The sequence below is a fragment of the Marmota flaviventris genome, chromosome 1, assembly GCF_047511675.1.
Source record: "Marmota flaviventris isolate mMarFla1 chromosome 1, mMarFla1.hap1, whole genome shotgun sequence".
NCBI classification, from domain to species: Eukaryota; Metazoa; Chordata; class Mammalia; order Rodentia; family Sciuridae; genus Marmota; species Marmota flaviventris.
The window spans coordinates 123,726,602-123,749,748 of NC_092498.1; the positions used below are offsets into that span (position 1 = coordinate 123,726,602).

The following is a 23,147-nucleotide window of genomic DNA, read 5'->3' on the forward strand; positions in this document are numbered from 1 at the left end:
ATGTTAGATAAAGCAAGTGGCAACTTCCAGACTCAGCCTGAGACCACTGGAAACAAAGCCTCAGACTGGGAAGTACAGCCCCGCCCGAGCAAGCGGGATTCTGGGAAATGTAGTTCTGCACTGACACTTCCGCCGTCAGGCCTGGGCGTTGTGAGGCCTGCTGTCAGGGTGAGCGGAGTGGGGGCAGGCGGCACGGAGGCTGAGCGTGGGGAGGCCTCGGCGTCTGGCCTGTACTCCCCGTGACCCCTGTGCAGAAACCGCTCTGATTCAGTCTCGCGGAAGCCCGCCAGAGGCCCCCAGCGCGTGCTCCGGCAGGAACGGATTGTGGATAAGTGTCCCTGAGGTGGGTGTCGCGTGGCGTGGCGTGGCGTGGCGTGGCGTGGCGTGGCGTGGCGTGGGCGTGGCGGGGCCGGGGCGTGGCGGGGCCGGGGCGTGGCGGGGCCGGGGCGTGGCGGGGCCGGGGCGTGGCGGGGCCGGGGCGTGGCGGGGCCAGGGCGGTCTCTGGCGTACCTGCCTGTTAGACGTGTGTGGATAGTTAACCTGTAGACACCTGAGGGTTGGGCAGGGGCGCGTCTGTAAAACGGCAATCTGGGATTGAGGGCTGAGTGTTCAAGGCCCTCGGAAGACTTGTGGGAGACTCCTTGGGTAGCCCTTGGGCGTCAGTTCTTTGTGCTGGGGCCCAGTGCATCCGCAGACCCGCGACTGTGTCTATCGGGTTTCTTTGTAGGTTAACTAAGACTCTGGTTGCCAGTGATTCGTTTGCAGGCTGGGAAGGATGCTTTTGTGGTGTATCTGTTTTGGGTGTTTCATTAACTGGAAGTCCTGTTGGTTGTGAAGACGTTGGGTTTTACTTGAGCTCTGTGCTCCTGGAAAACAGCAGAGGTTCAGAAATCTCCAGGAAAAGGCTCACTGCAGAGAAGCTCCTTTTGTACACGTTCTAGGTAAGTCCCAAGAGTGCCCTTGTTTGCCTGTGATAAGCCAGACACGGATCCTCTGCATTTTCATTCTTTGCCTCAGCAGTGATTAGTGAACCCCATGGATCAGGCAGGACAAAAAATCTGGTTAGCAAACATGGACTGTTTTTTCCTCCAGTTCCATGAAATTTGGCCCTCGTACAGCCTCTCCTCACAGCAGGCAGAAAGTCTCTGGTTTGCATCCTGTTCACCCCACTCTTTAATCCCACTTTGCCTCACCTGATTCTTTCTAACTTTCTTTACTCCTTTCTGTGAAAGAAACTGCTTTCTGCCTTGCAAAGATGAGTGTAGATCCGAGGGCCCCACATCCTCCCTATTGTGGTCCCCCATTTCCCTTTTCCTACCCCATAATAATCCCTGGGAGATAAGTCTCCTTACTCTGGATTTGTTTATCTGCTAGTGATTGCTGTTTTAGGGGAGGTGAGTGGCTGAGTTTCTTCTCTAGGCTGTGTTTGAGGATTTTTTGATGGAGGCATCAGAAATTGGGGCACTGTGTGGATGTAAGTCAGTGTTGGTTTGGTGGGGGTTGTGAGTGAACAGTGGGGCTAGTAATTGGAGTGCTTGGAGCAGCTTAGTATCAGTTGTGTGCAGGGTGGCCATCAGGAGAGCCTGTGAGGCTGCCGGTGAATGGTGGGCAAACATGGGATGAATTAGAGAATGTGCAGGAGCACCCTGTGGGATAAGGGGTTGGGTGTCCCTTGGGGTTCAATGACTGGAGCAGCAGTGAAAGATAGATAGCAAGGCTGGGGATGTCAGTGATGAGAGGCTCTGTGAGAACACATTGGGGCAGCTGTGAGGGCAAGTAAACTGGAGGAGAGAGTGGTTGGCGTCCTTTGGGACTTACTGAGACTCACAGGGATTTCACTGACTTGGTTTTAGTCAGTAAATGGACAAGTCGTTGAAGGGCTGGGTAAGCCTATGATTAGGGCCTCAGTGCTATAGGGATGACTCTGTGGCTGCCATGGGACCAAGTGATTGAGAGCCCAGTATGACTTAGGAATGACTGACACACTAGTCAGGTGTGGTGGCACACTCCTGTAATCCCAGCAGCTTGAGAGGCTGAGGCAGGAGGATCACAAGTTCAGTGCCAGCCTGAGCAACTTAGCAAAAGAAAGGAGGAGGCTAGGGATATAGCTCAGTGACGGAGCACCCCTGGGCTCAATTCCCAGTTCCACAAAAAATAAAAATAAAAAATAAGGGAATGGCCAGCACCAGGGCAAGTAAGTGAGGGCGTGGGTACTCTGAGCATGCACTGGAGGGTCAGGATTGAAGCTCCAGTCCTGAGCATGTCATCATTGGTGGGGGTGTGGAGAAACTCTGGGTCCCATTGATTTATGCCCTACATGGATTGGCATTGTTACTTGAGGGGGTTGGAGTTGAGTGCTGAGGAGCTTGAGCCAAGGAGGCCGGAGATGACAGGTGACTCATGAATGAGGTTTCATATTTGGGTGGCCTGTTGGGGTGAATGACTAGTATGCCTGTAGGTGTCTGTGATAAGCATGGAGTGAAGGGTGAGGGGGGAGAAGTTGGGCCTGTGAGTGTTGATGAGAGGGAAGCTGGAGCTTTCTGGCTTGTTTGCCATTGGCAGGGAGCCACATGCTCTCTGGTTATCCTGGCACACAATGCCAATCCTGTGCCAGTCTGAGGTCAGTGGTTGAGGATTGTAGATGCTAGCTATCATAAGGCCACTGAGAGTCACTAAGGAACCTACAGTGCATGTCACTGAAGGCCCTAGAAGGGTGGCCTGTTGAGAAGAGACTATGGGGCTGTGCAATTGGTAATTGAGATTCTGTGGGGATGAGGGGGTTACTGGGGCAAGTGATAGTGGAATTTATGGGGTTCAGTGGTTGTGTGATCTGGAGGTTTACAGAGGGGCCTTTTGGATTTTGTGATCTGCAGAGGTCTTGGGATGTGGAGCTGGAGGATTCTTAGGTGGTCACTAAGGGAGAGATGTGTGGGGGTCCCATGTTTGTGGGACTGGAGGCAGGGCCGAATGGGTGTTGGTCATGTGTGGGCCCAGACAAGCCTCTCACAGGTAACTTCTGTTAAATAATCATACTCATTTTTTGTATTCTGTCCTCTCATTGTAGCTTGTGACTGTTGGTCAGGAACTACTTTTACTTGAGTGTTTCCTTTTTAAAAGTTTTCAGCGACCCCCCTGGCTTCAGGGTCTTGCCTTCTATAACTTCCGCCTTGCTAGTTATAATCCATAGTCTGTTCTGTCCCTGGCCATGTCCAACTTCAGCCCTCTGCATGAGGACCTTGGTTGATATGGTCTTCCCACAACATTCCTCAGCAGCCTTTGGTATTATTTGAGACACAGGACAGAGAGCCCATGCTGTATGTCTTCTTCCTCAGTTTCACCTGTTTTCTGGAAAAGAGCCTTCTGACTCCTTGACCACATTTGGTCATCCATGCTAGGCTCTAGGCTTCTTGCCCATGGAGACTGAGTGTGGGCTTGCTGTGGCCTGCTTCCACAAAGGAACTTTTGGGATGGACACCATCATGCCTGGAGCACCCGAGTACACAGCAGGTGTTAACTGCAAGTGCTGGACAGTTTTGGTGAGCAGTTTTGTTGTGTGAGGTAGGGTTCTATCCCTCTTGTCCCAAAATTTATGGGCTAAGGTTTTTTTCAACATTTCCTTTAGTAATAGTAAGAGTAATCTTACTCTTATGAAGAAAGTGATTTTCCTGCATAACCCTGAGCCCTTGAAGTCTTTGGTTCTGATTCTACATCTGGTTGAACATAAGTGACTTGGTCCATGGCCGTGAAGAAACTTAAATTCTGTTTGTGTGCATCAGGATGTGGGATATGTTTGTTTAGTTTATTGTACTTATTTTAAATCTTGTTCTGTATTTTCCTGTAATTCTGCCTAAAATGATATGATGTGTACCTTGTGGTCTTTTATAAACTGTTTTTTTTATTGGTTGTTTTTTGTGTTTGTTTTACAGTAATGGGGATTGAACCCAGGCCTCATGTATGGTGGGGAAGCACTCTACTATTGAGCTACATCCCTAGCCCCTCATCTTAATCTAGTAGTCACTTCCTGAGTACCATTCTGCCTGTCTACAAAAGAGTTGCATTTTGCCTTATAACATCTAGGCAAATAATTTCACTTAAATTAATGAAGTCATTCCTGCCCCAGGAAACATTGCTGCAGAAGGAGTGAGTCATCATCATTGCATTTCCACAATCCCTTCATGTCTCTTCAGAGCAGTTTTCCATAGTGCTGCTCCTGTGGGGGGTGTTTGCTTGGACCAAGGAGGTGAGCAACTTCATTCTAGCACTTCCTGGAAGGCACCGGGGTTGTTACTGCAGTGTGGAAGAGACGTGGCCCAGATGCAGGCCAGGTGCAGAAGATATGCCAGAAGCCAAGGCTCCCTCCCATTTCTTAGCCCACAGCCCTGATTGTGTCTACCAAACATCTAGTCCGAGGTTTTACAAGACTGAGTTCCCAGAAAGAGAAAACTAAGATTTAGGTCCCCAGACCAGTGACCTCATCTAAAATGACATTTCTGTTGCATTCACAGACCATTGCTCTCAGAAACAAAACTATTCATGTGAGATAAGCAGAGAATTCATGTGAGATTCTCAAGAATGAGAATATAGTCTTGGTTTCCAGATCTTTCACTAGAGGCCTCTCTCCAGAGTCAGAACAGACAGAAGTCAAAAACAGCAGGTTTCCTGAGAGCAGCAGAAAATGATTGAGTCACAGGTGAGTTATTTGTTTATCTTTAGTAGTTTTTTTCCCACTGTGGATGTGATGAGGCTTACAGGAGACTTTATAACAAACAGGAAAGGTCTAAATACATTTAAGTCATAATCAAAGATAAATGATAAACTTGGGAAAGAAGATGTCAAAAATAGCACAAATTTTATATGTATTAAATATATAGAGCCATACAGAAGCCTGAAGTTGGAAGATAGGTAAAGAAGACACGGGCTCCTCCATTGTCACAAAGGTGAGCAGCAGGCTTTTCTCAGACATTCCCAAAGCCCACAGCAGAAAAGGAACTAGGAGTGACAGTGTCCTCCATGGGAAGGAAAAGGCAGGCCAAGTGTTTGAGAGAAGTGCACACTTCTTGATGGCAACACAAGAGGAAGCAGTGATGGCTCTTGAGATAAGTGGCATAGTAGATGGCACCCATCATAGCATGTGCTCTAGGATAGCTCCTTAAAACTCCTCAGTGTAAGCTAAGGGAATGAACCTAAAGAACACAGAACACCATTCCTCAGAGACTGAAGCAGGGACACATCCTACCTAGATGCTAGTTTCAGGAAGGACACTAAGTCATCTGGCAGAGTTGACCGGGTCCCTATAAATCCTCTCAGTTGGAATTTTGATAGTTTAGGTTAAAATGTTTGTGCTTCTGTTGGCAAAGGTGCGCATGCAGGCATCTGCCTCCAGCTGTATCTGTGCTCTAATCCATGGAAAAGGAGTTCTTGACCACCTTGCTTATCTCTCCCTTTCATTCTTTTCCTTCCTTATTTTCTTAAGAATTTTGTTGTTCAAATAAATATGCAAAAAGTTTCATGTTTTCTTAGTTTTGAAATTCACTTGTATGCTGGGAGCTCAGCTGAGCTGGCCTAGCTGAGCTGCAAAGCATCAGAGTCATCAGGGAAAGCCACAAGCCTCCCAGAGAGCAAGGGCAGCACCATCCCTCACCTCTGAGATGGTACAGGCAGGAGCCCAAGCAAGTGCCCCTTCCCCTGAGATGGCACGCCAGTTAGGTCGGGTCCATGCAACAGGTATGGGGCCAAATCATGCCACTGCAGAGGAGCCCTGAACAGGAGGCCCCTGTGCTGTCCCTTTACCAGAAGGCACCCCTCATCTTTGTGTACTCCTCAGTCTTGAATCAGTTGGTCTGTCTGTTGTATACAGTCTGGTTCATGGCATAGTTTTTTCTTTTCCAGAATGTCATGTGACTGGAATTGAAAGTATGTAAATCAGCTGGGCATGGGGGAGCATGCCTGTAGTCCTGGCTACTTGGGAGGTTGAGGTGGGAGGATCACTTCTGCCCACAAGTTCAAGACCAGCCTGGGAAGCATAGCAAGAACCCTCTCAAAAGAAATAAAACATAGAAACAGCACGTAGCCATTCAATAATGCTTCTTCAGTCATGGACCTAGAACTGGCTGGTGTGCCCCTTAGCCCCAAGTGCTGTCCTTGGGCAGTGTCTGCCTATATGATGCACCAGCTGTTTAAGCATCTGCTTGTTGAAGGGCACTGTGGTTGCTGGCACCTGCTAGCAGTTAGGAATAATGCATTCTTCTGCATGTAGGTTTGACCATGAGTGTTCTGTTCACCTGGGTCAATACCTAGAAGTGGGATTTTTGGGTTTTCTGGCAAGTGTGTTCAGCTCTATAAGCTGCCGCCAAAGTCTCCACATGTTTCCAAGGTTGCTGTGCATCTTACACTCTGACTGTAGCAAGTGGAAATTGCTGTTGCTCACATCCTCACCAGCATCCATCAGTTTTTTGTCATTTTGCCTTTCGTTATATGCATAGTAGTATCTTACTATGATTTTAGTTTGCATTTTTCCCTTGACAAATGACATCAAACATCTTTTCATGTGTTTATTTTCCATCCAGTCTTTTTTGGTGAAGTGTCTGTTAAGATCTTTTGCTCATTGTTTTATCCTGTTTTGTAGTGATGAGGACAGAACCCATGGCCTTGCACATGTTAGGCAGGTGTTCTACCACCCAACTATGTCCAGTCCTTCTTTCGCTCACTTCCTTCTCATAATTTTGAAAAGGGGCCTTGCTAAGTTGCTGAGACTGGCTTTGAACTTGCAGTGCTCCTGCCCCAGCCTCTCGGTTGCGGGGATTGCAGCAGTGCACTTTGAATAAGTTCTTACATAAAGCGTAAGTTCTATGTGGAGGTTCATCCTTTTGCTCATGGGTACACAGTTGCTGTGGCATCATTTGTTGAATGGACTCTGGAGCAGAGCATGTTTGTGAGGTTATCTCTGGGTTCTGTTCTGTTCCAGTGAGCTGTGTGCATCTATCCCTTCACCACTACCACCTGTCCTAATTACCCTGGCTCCATGGGGAGTCTTAAAACCAAGTGGAGTCCTATAGTGCAGTGCTTTGTCCAGATGTGGCCATCCAGTACCTTTGTCTTTCCAAGTGCATATTAGGATCAACTTGCTAATGCCTGCAGAGCCACTTGCTACTTTAAACAAACAAATACTTTATTTTATTTACTTGTTCTTTTTTTTTTTTTTTTAATGTGGTGCTGAGGATCGAACCTAGGGCCTCCCACGTGCCAGGCAAGCGCTCTACTGCTGAGCCAACACTTGCTACTTTGACTGTTTGAAATCCGTGGCATTTTCAGGGAGAAGTGATGACCCGGCCACACTCCATCTCCAAGCATGGAATGTGTGTCTGTCCATGATGTCATGTTCTTTGATTTCTCTTGTCACCAGTTAGTAACACACAGATACTGTTACTGTGTTGCCTTCTGTGTATATTGGTACCTGACTGTGTTTGGGGGCTGATGTAAATGGCCCTATAAGACCTGTTCTGTTCCCATTGTTCACTGATGGCGTGCAGGAAACCACTGGCTCAGGTGAAATGGCCTCTTGTTTTCCAGCAGAGTTCACTAGTCCGTTCTAGGAGGTAGTGCGTATACGCATGACAGATTTTTTTTTTTTTTTTTTTTTGGCGTTTTATACATGGACAAACGTGTCATCTATGAATAGGGTTTTATTTTGTTTTTTTGTTTGTTTGTTTGTTTGTTTGTTTTTACCTTCTGCTTCTTTTTCCATACTGGACTAGCTAAGGCTCCAATGCAGAGTTTGAATAGGAACAGTGCAAGATGCCTTTCCTGTTGTCTTCTGATCCTTATAGGGGAAGCATTCTGTCTCACCATCAAAATATGTTATTAGTTGTATGTTTTCCATAGATATCATTTATTAGGTTATGGAATTTCCATTATATCCCTTGGTTTACATTCCTTGTGTATGTGTGTATAGGTGTGTGGTGCTGGGGATCAAAACCTGGGCTTCATGCATGCTAAGCATATCCTTTCACTGATCTATACTTCCAGTCCCTGATTGATTGATATTTTGCAGTACTAGCGACTGAACTCAGGACTTCATGCATGCTGTGCAAATGTTCTATATTCTACCATTGAGCTACATCCCCATCCTTTTAAATATTTTGATTTTTTTTTTACATTAGGTTATATGATCTTACTAAGTTGCTGATGCTGGCAAAGAACTTGTGATCCTCCTGCCTCAGCCTCTCTAGTAGCTGGGGTCACAGGTGTGCACCACCACACCCAGCATTTCTAGTTTTCATTTGTTTTGCTTTGGTACTGGGGATTGAATTCAGGAGTGCTCAACCACTGAGAAACACCCCTAGCAATTTGTATTTTTTCATTTTGAGACAGAGTCTCACTAAGTTGCTCATGGCCATGCTAAGTTACTGAAGCTGACCTCAAACTTGTGATCATCCTGCCTCAGCCTTCTGAGTTGCTAGGGTTACAAGTATGCACTACTAAGCCCAACATTTCTAATTTTTAAAAATGATAATTTGGGATATTGATTTTAGGTCTTTTTCTTTTCAAATATATGAGTATTTTTCTAATAAAATTTCATGTAAGCATTGTTTTAACTATATCCCACAAAATTTGACAAGTCGTCTTTTCATTTTCATTTAGTTTAGACTATTTTCATAATATCCCGATAATTTCCCATTCAACCTGTGGCTTTTTCACATACATATGGCTTTGGAAATGTTCTAGATACATGTTATTGATTTTTAGTTAATTTTGTCATAGTCCAAGAACACACTTTGTTTGATTTATTTTAAAATAGTTATGGGTTGCCTTATGGCACTGTGTGCATACATTGTAGGGTGTTTGCTTAGCTCTTGTGGGCTAAGTGTTCTCAGTTAAGAGTTAAGAGTCAGACTGGGGTTGTAGCTCGCCTAGCACATGCGAGGCCCTGGGTTTGATCCTCAGCACCGTGTATAAATAAATAAAACAAAGGTATTGTGTCCAACTACAACTAAAAAAATTAAAAAAAAAAAAAAGAGTTAAGAGTCATTGGGTCAAGTTGACCCAACTGCTGTTCAGGCCATCTGCATCCTTCCCGATTTTCTGACTGCATATCATGTCCATTCCTCAGAAAAGAGTGCTGACTTCTGTCGTTGTGTCCATTTTTAGGTGCATACACATTCAGAGTCAACGTGTCTTCTTTGAGAATTAACCCTTTACCATTTGAAGTGTTCTTTATACTTGATAATCCTCCTTTTTCTGCAGTGTCTAATAATGTTTTTCTTGAGGTCTACTGCCTTTGTTAAAAAAGCCATGCCAGCTGCTTATTGTTTATATGTTGCTACCTTTTTTTAAACTTTTGTGTTCAAACTGTTTTTGTCATTAACATGTATCACTGTAGTCAGCTATAGTCTGGGTTGCTTTATATATTCCATTTCTGTGACTTTGTCTCACTATGAGCTTCTTCTGATCTATCCACCCCCCCGACCCCCGCATCTTTGCATCTGGTGTACTATAGGCTGATTTCTTCATTTCACACCCATACTTTATTTCTAGGATTCTGTTTAGTTCTTCATCAGATCTGCGTACTCAGTTGTACAGCCTTTTCTCTCTCTCTCTCTCTCTCTCTCTCTCTCTCTCTCTCTCTCTCTCTCTTTCTTTCTTTCTCTTTTCCCCCCTTTTGGTTCTGGGGATTGAACCAGGGGTGCTCTACCACTGAGCTTCATCCACAGCCTGTTTTATTTTTATTTTTAGATAGTATCTTGCTAAGTTGCTGAGACTGGCCTCAAACTTGTGATCCCCCTGCCTCAATCTCCTGAGTTGCTGGGATCACAAGTATGTGCCAATGCACATAGCCCTTTTGGTCCTGTTTCATATTTTCATTGACCTTTTTTGTTTTTCTGAATGAACTATGGATATTTATTTTATTTTAATTTTTAGTTGCAGATGGATGTAATAATTTTTTTTAATGTGGTGCTGAGGATTGAACCTAGTGCCTTACACGTACTGGGCAGGTGCTCTAACACTGAGCCACAACCCCAGCCTTTATTTCATATATCCTAATGGGTCTGGACTTTGGTTTTTAAGATGGATCTCAGTCATGATGCTTTGTTTCTTTGTACACTCTGCACTCATTTTTCCTCATGCTTTGTTTTAAGAAGCATCTGGATTCCTTTCTCTAGATAGTATGTACATTTGACTCTGCAGGGGCCTGATGTACTGCCATCTAAAGCCACTTTCTTTCTGATTGAGGTCTTTGCAAAGCACACCTGTTCTGTGTACTTAGATTACGCACCCACATAAGTCTAGCTTGTTGTTGTGATTTCTCAGGAGACAGTTTTTCCCCCTTCCATGTAGCACTAAGATTTGAGGCAAAAGATTAATTTTCTTTCTTTCTTTTTAAATTTTTTTGTAGTTGTAGATGAATAGAATGCCTTTATTTTATTGGTTGAATTTTATGTGGTGCTAAGATCGAACCCAGTGCCTCACACATGGGAGGCAAGTGCTCTGCCACTGAGCTACAGCCCCAGCCCAAGAAATTAATTTTTGATATTATTTTTCATCAGTCAAAAGCCAAGTGACCCTTTTCTTGTTCCAGCTTTACCATGGAAAGTAAGCTAGCAGGTCTCTGTTCTTGAGCTTGCTCCATGCTTTGCTTCTTTACTCTTACCCTCTGTAGCTCTTGTGGCACACATGCTCACGTTCACCCCAGACCAATGTGGGCCTCTGCCTGCTCTGGCCTCAGCTTTCACTTTGAAAGAGACTGGGTCACCCACCATCCTCCCTGTGTTCCTGGACTCCTGGCAGCCTGGGAAGCACACTTGTTTTCATGGCTTCGCTCCTGCTGCTGCCTCTGGGAAGTCCCTTCTCATTGTCCTCTCAAGACCTCTCAAGGGCCTGCCAGTCCCTGAAGAGCCTAACCTGGTAGTGTCCTCACATGCGGTGCTCAGGCCATTTTGTCTCCTCCCTTGCACACACTTGCTTCATAGCCCTGTTCACCTCACTGTCTCTGCTGAGCGTCTAAAGGGCGTTGAAAACATGAGTTTTTTCCCACTCATCTTCATATTTTAGTGCCTGTTAGTTTCTAACTGTTCAACATTTGTGTTTTACAAGATACCTGAAAGAGCTGGCTGGTTGTTCTGACTTGGAGGCAAAGCTGCCTCTGGAAGGAGTAGTGGCTTGGTCCTCACAGAGGCCGAGGTGCTATTGTCACTCTGCAGGGCAGACCAGGCACACGTCTTCATGCCCTGGGGCTTTCCCGCTCGGTTGAGATACCCATGACACTTCTTTGAGAACCACTGTGCTTATTTAGAGACAACCTGTTCTAGTTTCTGATTCCTGGATGGGTAGATGGATGAATGCACTCACCATGATGAGTAGTTGAGTGGCATTTTTCTTTCTCCTTCAAAGCATAATGCAGTGTTAGGGTGTCTTATTAATTACCCATTGCTGACAACAAATCACCCCAAACCTCAGTGGCTGAAACCAGGAGGCATTCACCTCACACCACTGTGGCTTGGGACCTGTCAGGGCTCTGGAGGTGCTGGAGGAGATGGTCCCTTCCAGGCACACCACCTGGGTCTCTCAACATGGCTGCCATACCCCTCCCCCAGGAAGAGGAGGAGCAAGCTCCCAGTAGGGAATCAGTCTCTGATAACCTAATCTGGAAGTGGCATCCACTCTGTGCCCTTCTGTTCCGTGGAAGTGAGTCAGGAGGGGAAGATGCACAAAGTGCTGTGCCCAAGGCTGCTGTCACACACAGAGGAGAGCCTGTGTTCTGCACAGCCTTGTGGGACCACTGCAGACTTGCCGGGATTGTGCTTTTCAGATATCATTTGAGGATGTGGCTGTGGACTTCACATGGGAGGAGTGGCAGCTGCTTAACCCCACTCAGAGGAGCCTGTACAGAGATGTGATGCTGGAGAACTACAGCAGCCTGCTCTTCCTGGGTGAGGTGCCCTTCTGTGATTGGCTGTGTCCAACCGGGCCTCTGGGGGTGTTCACTGATTGCATATGCATTTCAGATGCCAGAGATTCCTTGATTCCAATACCAAATTGAAAGGTGTTTAGTCTCTTGTTATTTCAGAGCATTTGTAATAAGACATTCCTCAAGGGACTCCAGCTCAGGCATCTGGGTCCATGTCGCCTCCTTCCAATCTCCAGGTTATCAAATCATTAAACCTGATGCCGTTTTCAAGCTAGACCAAGAGGAGTCATGGACAGTATATGAAGAAACCCTACACCAGAACGTTTCAGGTGAGAAATCATGAAATGTATTGAAAATGGTGAATTAAATTAAATCTCAGGGTTTTGGCAATAGGTGAGTACTTTTGAAATGTTGCTTATAAACTGTTTGAAATTCCTAAATCTTTATAGACTCCAGAGTAGTGACAGGAGTTCTTCATGATTTTTGCTTTGCTGTTCCGTGCCCTAGCCTGCTGGCCTCTCTGAGTGCAGTTTATTTATTTATTTTAAATTTTTTTTAGTTGTTGATGGACTTTATTGTCTTTATTTTTTTTATGTGGTGCTGAGGATTGAACCCAGTGCCTCATGCATGCAAGGCGAGCACGCTACCATTGAGTCACAACCCCAGCCCCTGTGTGCAGTTTATGATGAATCAAGCCCTCCACCTGTGCAGCACATACACAGTGGCCACTCATTGAGGACCCCTTCCTTGCATAAAGAGTTCTTCCTACCTGCCTTACATTCCTACTTTCCTTATTCCCACTTCCAAGTCGTCCTACAGAGGTAGGCTTTGGTCCTCCTCCTTAAGAATGCATAATTTTTAGCCAGATGCAGTGGCACATGCCTTTAATCCCAGCAGCCTGGGTGGCTGAGCTGAATTGCAATTTAGCAAGGCCTAAGCTATTTAGCAAGGTCCTAAGAAACTCAGTGAGGCCCTGTCTCTAATAAAATAGAAAAAAGGGTTGGTGATGTGCCTCAGGGGTTAAGTCCTCCTCAGTCAATCCTCGATACCAAAAAAAAAAAAAAATCCATAACTTTTTTCACTTTTTTATATTTTATTTTTTAGTTATAGGTGGATATAATATCTTTATTTTGTTTTTATGTGGTGCTGAGGATCGAACCCAGTGTCCCACGCATGCTAGGCGAGCACTCTACTTCTGAGCCATAACTCTACCCACTTTTTTTCCACTTTAAATAACATTGACCACTTTTGAGTTCATATTAATGTAGAACTTCTTTGAGTTATTACTTTCCTTCCTCTAATTTGACAAATTTGGGCTTTTTTCCCTTTGGAAATTTAATAGGTATGTCATTATTGAATTTTTTACAAGGCTTCTCATTTAATTTAACAGTATGAAGGAAACTTTGAATTAACAAATGACGTTACTGCCCTCCCAGGTACCAGATACCATTGCCCAGATGATCTCTGTCTATGTGCTTTTCCATACCAAGAGTCTTCTGCTCCATAAATGCCTCTGTCTCATCTTGTAACTTAGTAACAAAGTGCCTATGCAGGCACAGCACAGTTGACAACAGGCAAATAAGATCCCCAGGGGTTTCAGAGAACTAGCTTCAAGGGTGCCAATCATCATATACAAAGATGATCAGGCTCCATATGCTCAGGGACAGCATGCTCACACCTCGGTAGGGTTCCTTGTGTGTCTTACAGCAGAGACAGAGTGGAAGGCAGAGCAAGTGGTGTGGAGCAGAGCTGAGCACTGACACAGCCAGGAGACGCCTCCTGCCTCCGCTGCAGCCCTGCCTTTGAGGCCTCTCAGTGGGCCTCAGTCCTCCCCTTGCAGGCTGTGTGTCCATGCTTGCCTAGCATGCGTGGGGCACTGGGTTTGTGTGTTGGTACCTTTGCCCTGCTGTGTGTTGTTAAGCTCCATTTACACTGGAGAATAGCAGAACGTGGCAGAGCCTGACTAAGCCCCTCTTCTGTGCCTCTTCTGTACCCAGAGCATTTAGACGAGTCTCTTCCTCAGTGCCCCCCATGTTTCTCTCTGCCTCTGAGCCTTTGGTGGGGGTGTGCTCTCCCCACATAGACACTGCCCCCCTCTGGTTGAGCTTCTCTTCCCCCCCCACCAGTGGATGCTCCTTGACTTCCAGCTTGTCTGAAGCCCTTGCCGGCTGAGCACCTATATTATAGGACCTGAGGCCTGTTCAGACTTGACTGGGATTCCTTAAACTGTTAGGCTTAAGGTTAGAGAGATGGCCAGGAACTTACTGATCTCTGTTCTATGTGAAATTTATGGTACAATTATTAATATTTTATTTGTTTATTATTATGGAGGCAGGTAAAGAGGATCTTTCTTTTTTGTTTTTAGTATTGGGGATTGAACTCACAGTTTCTCTACCACTGAGGTACATTCCCAGCCCTTTTATGTTTTTGAGATAGGGTTTTGCTAAGTTGCCCAGGCTTACCTTAAACTTGCGACCTTCCTGCCTCAGCCTTCCAAGTCACTGAGATCACAGAGTGCGCCACCACACCCAACTAGCATTTTTCTTTTTCTTTTTTCTAGTATGGGGATTGAACCCAAGGGTGCTTGACCACTGAGCCACATACCCACCCCTTTTTATTATTTTTATTTTGAGATAAGGTCTTGCTGCATTGCTAAGGGCCTCACCAAGTTGCTGAGTCTGTCTTTGAACTTGTGATCATCCAGACTTAGCCTCCCGAGTCACTGGGGTTACAGATGTGTGCCACTGTGCCCATCAGGAGATTTCTTATTGGTCAAATATCTGTTCAGTAGAAGGGTTTCCATTTAACTTGTGTATTAACCTATGCTGGGAAGTACTTCAGAATGTCTGGGTCTAGGCCCTTCCTGTGGGGGCTAGCAGGTCTGGGTATGTAGAGTCTGGGAAAACTGCAGTGATAGAGTTCACATTCCCCCATTAATTTAGAACCAATAGGGCTAGGGATGTGGCTCAAGTAGTAGAGTGCTCACCTAGCATGCATGAGGCACTGGGTTCAAGCCTCAGCACCACGTAAAAATAAAATAAAGATATTGTGTCTACCTAAAAGAAAACTAAAAAATAAATATTTTTAAAAAAAAATTTAGAACCACCACTATTATATGGAATGAGAGGACTCAGAAGGAAATAAGAGTCATGAAACAACCATGCAGGAGCATAGAATTTAACATAAAAGAAAATACAGAACTGTATGGCATTCAATAATTGAGTATAGAGTTCATGATCAGATTCAGTGTTACAGGAAGGAGCTGCTTTAGCACTCAGCAAGTGTGTTCCTCCCCACACATCGAGGTAGCTATGTACTGCACTGTGAGCTAGGAAAGTACCAGTGGGAACTACCACTTACCCCAATCCTCGTGGAGTTGACATTCTACAGGGAGAAACAGAAGTAGAGGATCGTCAACTTGATAAGTACTACGCATAAAATAAACAGGATGTTTGTTAGTGTGCTGTCAAAGTGATGTGTACATTTTAATGAGCCAGGCCTGCTGGAAAACTGCGAAGAGCATGCCAAATATAAGGAATGGAACATGCAGAGGACCCATGGCAGAAAATGTCTTTGTGATAAAAAAAAAAAAAATGAGAATATTGTGAAATAAAATTGAAGAGGTTAGAGCAAACCAGTCATACAGGACATGCATCAAAAAATTTTCAAGCAGGAGGATGAAAAGGCCTGGTTACATTGTTTTTGGTGGGGGGTGTTCTGGGGGTTGAACTCAGGGGCACTCAACCACTGAGCCACATCCCCAGCCCTATTTTGTATTTTATTTAGAGACAGGATCTCACTGAGTTGCTTAGCGCCTTGACATTGCTGAGGTTGGTTTTGAATTCATGATCCTCCTGCCTCAGCCACCTGAGCCACTGGGATTACAGGGTATGCCACTGCGCCTGGCTTCTGATTACATTTTTAAAGGTGACTGGATGCTAAGTAGAGGCTAGAATTGGAAGATGGACTCCCAGTTAGGAAGTAGGTCATTTTGGAAACAGGATGTAATGGGGGTCACATGGCAGAAACAGAATGGAGAAACATATATGTTCTGTGGTATAACACTAGCAGTAGTCCACCTGTCTTCCCAAATGACATGTTTTTATTTCCTTTAAGATTTTTTGATACAATTGAATATCTAAGCCTTTAAATCCATAGGTGAACTACTCTATTATTGCTTGATATCAGGTTGCTTATTAATTTGAATAAATATACTTCTTAACACTGCTTCTTGATCTTAATTTGAAATTATTATTTCTTCTTATATTTTGAAGAGCAACTTGCTCTTAAACTCTCCCCCTCCATGTGTCTGCTTGTGACTCTTGATTCTGGTCTCCAGAGTTCTTTCTGTTTTCTCTCCTCTCAGTGGACTGTGTGAACATCACTCATGCACGAAACATTGAGCATTCTCATTCTCCTCCACATCAGCAGCTCTAAGTGGCTCTTCCCCTGAAATTCTGATGTCTGAGAATTAGAGGAGATGCCTCACAAAAAGTATTCTTAAGAAAAAAGAGTACTTGCTTTACATTTAGAATCTCACCAAATATTTCATCTTGCAGAGTACCTCCTGGGAATCTTGCCTCCCAGTTGCTATAAACAATGTCATCAACAGTCAGCAGACCTTTAAAAGATCACTCCAATATTCATTAAGCAGCCATGTGGTGGAACTCACAAGTACATATACCTGTAGGATGGAAAAAGCTGTACTAAGGTTATACAAGAAAGTTCTTATGGTTTGGAATAATTTCAATTTATAACATGATGTAGATTTTATATGTAGATTATGATTCAGTTATAGATCCAGTTAAAAGGGTCTGAATGTCAACATGCATCAGATAAAAGTGTTCACGTGAGCTCTGGAGAATTCTTGAAATTATCACCAGAAAGTGGTGCCAGTGGTGGAGGGGTCCTGGAGGTGACGGCCAGGTGGCTGTCTGGCACAGAGAGGTTTTCAGTGCAGCAGTGGCACAGACATCAGTGCTGTCCGTAGTGAAGGACGTCCCACTTGTGCTCTTCTCAGGCCAAGTTCGTCTTCTCTTGTGCTGACTCGCTCTTTTGCTGTTCCCATTTTCAGCATATCATGAGTCTCTCTGATGGTTTTGTTCTTGTCTTTTTCCATAATCTGCAGCTAACAAAGCTGCAGACATAAAGTAGAAAATTGCAGATTACTGCATAATTTTGACCTTTGTAATTCTAACACCGGTTCCCATTTCCATTAAATATGTCAGTGCCCAGTACATAGAGAGTATTTGTGGGTCTCACTGTGTTCATGAGCATAGTCACTGAGGAAGTTACACAGTGTGGTTTTTTTTCCCTCTTTTTAGAAATCTGGCTAGACAGTGATTCTAAAATATGGCATCAAGATAATCAAGACAAGCTTAAAAGTATGGAGAAAGGCCATGGATGTGATGTTTTGGGGAAAATATTTAATTCAAGCATGAACTTTGTTCACTTAGGAATGAGACTCCATAAATGTGGCAGAGGTGAAAAAAGTTTGAAACATCCTTTTGATTTTCTTATTCCAAAAAATAACTGTGGCAAAAAGAAATTTGATGAGCTCAGCAAGGAGTTACTGTTTTGTGTGAAACCCGACAGAGGCTGTGGAGAGGTACAATACTGTGATGACAAGAAACACAGAAGAACCAGCAGCAACGAGGCTTGTGGGACACACACGGGAGTCTGCTTGTGCTTGGAGTGTGGCAGAGTTTTCCACAGGAAGTCACAGCTGACCATTCACCAGAGAACTCACACAGGAGAGAAGCCCTATCTTTGCAGCGAGTGTGGGAAGGCCTTCTCACAGAAGTCCTTGCTCACTGTGCACCAGCGGACACATTCAGGGGAAAGGCCCTATGGGTGTGGCGAGTGTCAGAAGGCTTTCAGCAGGAAGTCCCTGCTCATGCTACATCAGAGAACTCACACTGGAGAGAAGCCCTACGGGTGCAGTGAGTGTGGGAAAGCCTTCAGCAGGAAGTCCCAGCTCAAAAGGCATCAGATGGCTCATGCAGTAGAGAAGCCCTATAGCTGCAGTGACTGTGGGAAGGCTTTCTCCCAGAAAGTGAAGCTCATCACACATCAGAGGGTACACACAGGAGAGAAACCCTATAAATGCAGTGATTGTGGGAAAACTTTCTTTTGGAGGTCTCAGCTCATTACTCATCAGAGGTCTCACACTGGCAAGAAACCATATGTGTGTAGTGAGTGTAAAAAAGCCTTCAGCAGGAACTCACTCCTCATTAGGCATCAGAGAATTCACACAGGAGAGAAGCCCTATGCATGCAGGGAATGTGGTGAAGCTTTCATCCGAAAGCCGCAGCTTATCAAGCATCAGATAATCCACACGGGGGAGAAGAGCCATCGATGCCGCGATTGTGAAGAGGCCTTCTTCAAGAAGTCAGAGCTGATGCGGCATCAGAAAGTTCACTCTGGAGAGAAGCCCTATGGCTGCGTGGAATGTGGAAAGACCTTCTTTGGAAAGTCGCAGCTCCTAACCCACCAGAGAACTCACACTGGTGAGAAACCATATGGCTGCAGTGAGTGTGGGAAGGCCTTCACCCAGAAGTCAAGCCTGATATCGCATCAGAGAACACACACTGGCGAGAAGCCCTACAAATGCAGTGAGTGTGGGAAGGCCTTCAGCGAGAAGTCCAGTCTCACTCACCATCAGAGAACCCACACTGGAGAGAGGCCCTTTGAATGCAGTGAGTGCAGGAAAGCGTTTGCCTGGAAGCCACAACTGCTCAGGCACCAGAGGATCCACACAGGGGAGAAGCCCTATGAATGCAGCGAATGTGGGAAAGCCTTTGTTCAGAAGGTGCAGCTCATTAAACATCAGAGAAACCACACGGGAGAGAAAACCCATGGGTGCAGTGATTGTGCAAAAGCTTTCTTTGAGAAAGCACAGCTCATCATCCATCAGCGAATTCACACAGGAGAGAGACCCTACAAGTGTGCCGAATGTGGGAAATCGTTCACCAGAAAGTCCCATCTCATGAGGCACCAGAGGAGCCACACAGCAGGCAGAGGCTGTGCATGCACTGAGTGTGGTGGCAGCTTCAGCAGCAGGTCGCAGCTCACATTGCACCAGAAAGACCACACAGAACCAACGCCACGTGAGTGCAGCAAGGGCCGACCCCTGCCTGCTGTCAGATGTCCCCACTGAGGACAGGTAGGAGAGACTCCTGTTGAGATAGCAGCTGCTGGAAACATGCTAGCAGGGAGTTGAGTCACGAGAGCTTTCTAGTGTTTGAAAAGCAGATGTTGTGCAAAAGCCTTCTCCCAGAAGATTCCCTGGGGCACCCCTGTGAGGACAAGCCAAGGTGGAAGTGAGGTTGGCAGCACCCTCTGTCAGAGGTCACAGGGATTCATGTTTAGAGACTTCAACAGGGAAAGCTGGGGGAGCAAACTCCTCAGGATTCAGAGGTGTCATCAGAAAGGAGGTGCTGGACGTTGTGTCTTGAGAGTCTACATGAGGAGTTCTGGTGTCCAAGGGTCTTTGAAGTAATTCTGCCAGGAAACTGTGTCTGTTGTGTAGGAATCATTACAAACAGCTGTCAGTCTCAGACAGACATGTCTGCTAAAGGGTGAAGACTTCACTCTTGTGTGTGGTGGAGTAACCAGGATCAGAGCATGCTCCTGCCTTCAACAGCTATATGTAAAAAGGCTTTTTCTTTTTTTAATTTATGTTTTTAATTGATACATAGTAACTGTATGTATTTGTGGGTTTTAGTATGGCTTTACAGTGTGGATACAGTGTGTAATGGTCAGGTCAGGCATATCTGTAATTGGCATCTATCTGTTAGCTCAGCTTTACATTTCTTGTGTTGAGAATATTCAGGATCCTATTCATTAGTTATTTTGAAATATTTGTATTGCTAATTGTTGCTGGGTGCAGTGGTGCACACCTGTTACCAGGATCTTGGGAGGCTGAGGCAAGAAGATCACAAGTTTAGGCCAGCCTGGGTCCCACAGTTAAAAAATGAAAAAGGCTGGGCTGTGGCTCAGTGGTAGAGTGTCCATGGTTTCCATCACAATTCTGAAAACCAGGGCTAACTCTTCCCAACCATAGTCAACCTACTGTGTTTCAGAATGTCAGAAGTCAGTCCTCCTGTCCAGCTACATACTTGGGCCCATTGGCTACCCTCTCTTGGCTTCCCCACCTCCACTGTTTCCCAGCCTCTGGGAACCTATTTTGGCTGGTCTCTGCTCCCTTGAGGTCAGACTTGGCTTCTGCAGGTGGTATTATTGCTCAATGCCTGACACATTTCACTTACTTGGTGACCTCCAGTTCCAACCTCATTGTTGCAAACAAAAGCAGCATTTCCATTATTTTATGTCTGAATGATATCCTGTTGGCACATATACCACATTTTCTTTATTCATCCAGCAACAGACACCTGAGTTGATTCCACATCTTGGCCAGTGATGATTCTTGACATGACACATGTGGTCTGTGGTCCCAGACAGATGGAGCTGACTCATGGTCACCCAGCCTACTACAGTGGCAGTTTCCAGGTGGCCACACAGGGAAGGGGCCAAGAATAGCCTTGCTGGTGAGAAGGGAAGGATTCCCACAGGGCCACAATAGCTGGAGTTTGCAGGGAAGATGTGGAGGTGTGCTAAACAGAGAGGGGCTGTCTGAGGGATCCCCAACTCCTTTGGCTGAGTAAGGATTTACACATGTGTAGGAAACCTGGGAACAGCTGGAGCTGTGCAAGGCAGGGGCAATTCAAGTGGGAACTGGCCAGAGACGAATGGCTGGTCACCGTGTGGCAGCAGGCGGGCTCTCAGAAGCCCTGTTTTAGCAGAGGACTGACTAGCCCTATATCAAGCTACTCTGTTTCCAAGTAAAATTTAGTGAAAGGCTGGGTTGTAGCTCAGTGGAAAAGAGCTGGCCTAACATGTGAGGTGCTGGGTTCCCTCCCTGGCACTGCAAAAAGACAACAATTTTAAAGCACCTAGAAGGGAAATCATACACAGGAACAAATCACAGCAGGGCATCTGGACAGGGCTGTGTAAGAAGATAAGGAAGCTGCCTTAAATTACTGAAAGAAAGCACCACAGCAACCCCCACAACCTAGAGTTTTCTGGTTCCATCAAAAACATCTATAAGGGCTGGGAATGTGGTTCAAGCGGTAGCGCACTTGCCTGGCATGCACGCGGTGCTGGGTTCGATCCTCAGCACCACATACAAATAAAGATGTTGTGTCCGCCGAAAACTAAAAAAAAAATATTAAAAAAATCTCTCTCTCTCTCTCTCTCTCTCTCTCTCTCTCTCTTAAAAAAAATCTATAAATGATGGAGGCAAAATGAAGCCTTCTCAGAGTCAGAAGATTGTTTGTTCCACAGGTTGACCTGCCCATAGGAGATGCTGAAGGAAGCCCTGGGCAGCAGAGAACAGTACAGAATGGAAGTGTGGATCTGTCTAGGGAGCCCAGAGTTCTGGGAATGGCGATGAGGGGTGGATGAGAGCACTTCAGAGTGCTTTGAGGGGAGAGTTGGCCCTCACAGCCTGTATCATGACAGAGACTCTGAGTGTTTGAGATGATGAGAAGGGAAGCGTCTGGCAACATAGCATGTGGGTGACCCTTAAGTGCAGTTGGACATGGCTGAGCACAGTAGCCATGCCTGTGATCCTGGCTGTGCAGGAAGTTGAGGCAGGAGGAGCAGAAGCTCCGAGAAGAAAAAGGGCTGGCTCAGTGTGAGAGCAGCCCTGGGCTTGGTCCCCAGTGCTTTGGGGAAAGGGTAGTTGAATGGACCCCATCAGCCAAGTGGGAAGCTGTTCCCGGGGCTCAGGGTAAGTCCCCTTCAGCAGCCACACTCGGGAGTCCTCTAAGTCCTAGGTGTTCATATGCTGATTGCTTTCTGTCTCTCCAGGCCCATTGCTCCTTCTCCTTTGCACCCCAGAGTTTGTCTTAGGGATGACTCCACTGGTTTTTCTTCTCAGGTTTGAACAGTGTAAGGTACCAGGAGCAGATCGGGATGGTAGGGCAGGGACCCTCTGTGCCCTCCCCGCTCCCTGCTGGACACTGGCTTGGCTTTCCAGTTCACAGCCTTTCTGGCTGTGGCACCTCTTTGGCTAAAGATTTCCTAAGCTCTCCTTCTCCTTTCCCTCAGACCTAGGGTGAATACAGATCTGGGTGCCACCACTGGTTTGGTTTCATTTTGGAGATGTCTGTAGATCGCCCCTTTATTAATATCCTTGAGTTGCTATTGAGTGTGTGGGGCATACCCGAGCACACTACTTGGGGAGCTCCACCACCGAGCTATATTGCCAGCCTTTCTTATTTTTTTTTCTTTTTAATTGTGAAACAGGTCTTGCTAAACTGCCCGGGGTGGCCTTGTGATCCTCCTGCCTCAGCCTCCCAGGTAGAAGGATAATGGGCCTGTACCACCACACCCAGCCTTAAGGTGGTTTGTTTTCTGCATTGTGTTAAATAATGAGCACTAAGACTGTGAGAGCATTAGCCCTGGTGCCTGTGCCTCAAGGACACAGACTGATATCTGTCAAGATTTCATATTCCAGACATTAATATTTTGTCTTTGTATTTTAACAATGCAGTAGAAATTATAACAAATATGAAAGGGTGTGTGTGTGTTTCATGTTTATGGCCCTGGAGTCTATTATTGTCTGTTACAAACATAAACAGGCTTGCAGTTATTACTGAATCCCTCTTCAGTACCAGAAAACAAAATGTTTGCAAAGTCTTAAGCTACCTCTGGGTCAGCCACACACCTCCAAGAAGCCCTATTACTGGCTGTATCATCCTGGACCAGGAGCAAGATCAACTGTTGCACAGGCTCTAGAAGTCACCCTGTGTGGTTGGAAGGCCCTGTCCGCTTTCTGCTGTTCCTTATGTGCAGCTCATGTGGTCTCTGCCAGTCCTCAGTTACCATTGTCCCCTCTCACACACTGCCAGAAAGAAGCCTGTCCTCTCTGAGAGTAAGGAGTTGCTTAGCTAACGGTCCCATGGAGCTGACTGGGCTAACTATACTGCCAGTGAGTAACTCCCTGTGTGGCTTCCGTTCCCGCAACTCAGCTGCCTCACCAGCCCTTGGGTGGCGACGAAGCTCCCTTACCCTAGACCCGCATGTCATCTCTTCTGAAACAGACGTTGATGCAGGCCTCCTATTTGGACAGTGCCAGTAAGCACAGGGCAATCTGTGTTCATGAACTTTTGTATCACTCTGTTCTGTCTCTAAGGGGTTAAATAAATGCCTTGATATTTGGTATAAGTAGAACACA

The 23,147-nt window shown here is 45.8% G+C and overlaps 1 protein-coding gene across 7 annotated transcripts; it reads left to right on the forward strand.

Annotated features, from left to right (window-relative positions):
- Positions 1 to 149: 149 nt before the first annotated feature.
- Positions 150 to 23,147, forward strand: Znf605 (zinc finger protein 605). 7 transcript variants are annotated; one of them, XM_071615785.1, is made up of 5 exons: positions 150 to 343; positions 728 to 4,690; positions 11,807 to 11,927; positions 12,142 to 12,234; positions 17,230 to 23,147. In XM_071615785.1, exons 2-5 carry the CDS (start codon positions 4,676 to 4,678, stop codon positions 19,062 to 19,064), a joined length of 2,064 nt encoding a protein of 687 aa, XP_071471886.1. In that variant the 5' UTR covers positions 150 to 343; positions 728 to 4,675; the 3' UTR covers positions 19,065 to 23,147. The 7 variants fall into 7 exon arrangements, with proteins under 7 accessions (XP_071471886.1, XP_071471896.1, XP_071471890.1 ...); XM_071615795.1 differs by having other exon boundaries at positions 4,506 to 4,690; XM_071615789.1 differs by lacking the exon at positions 150 to 343 and having other exon boundaries at positions 505 to 4,140; positions 4,506 to 4,690.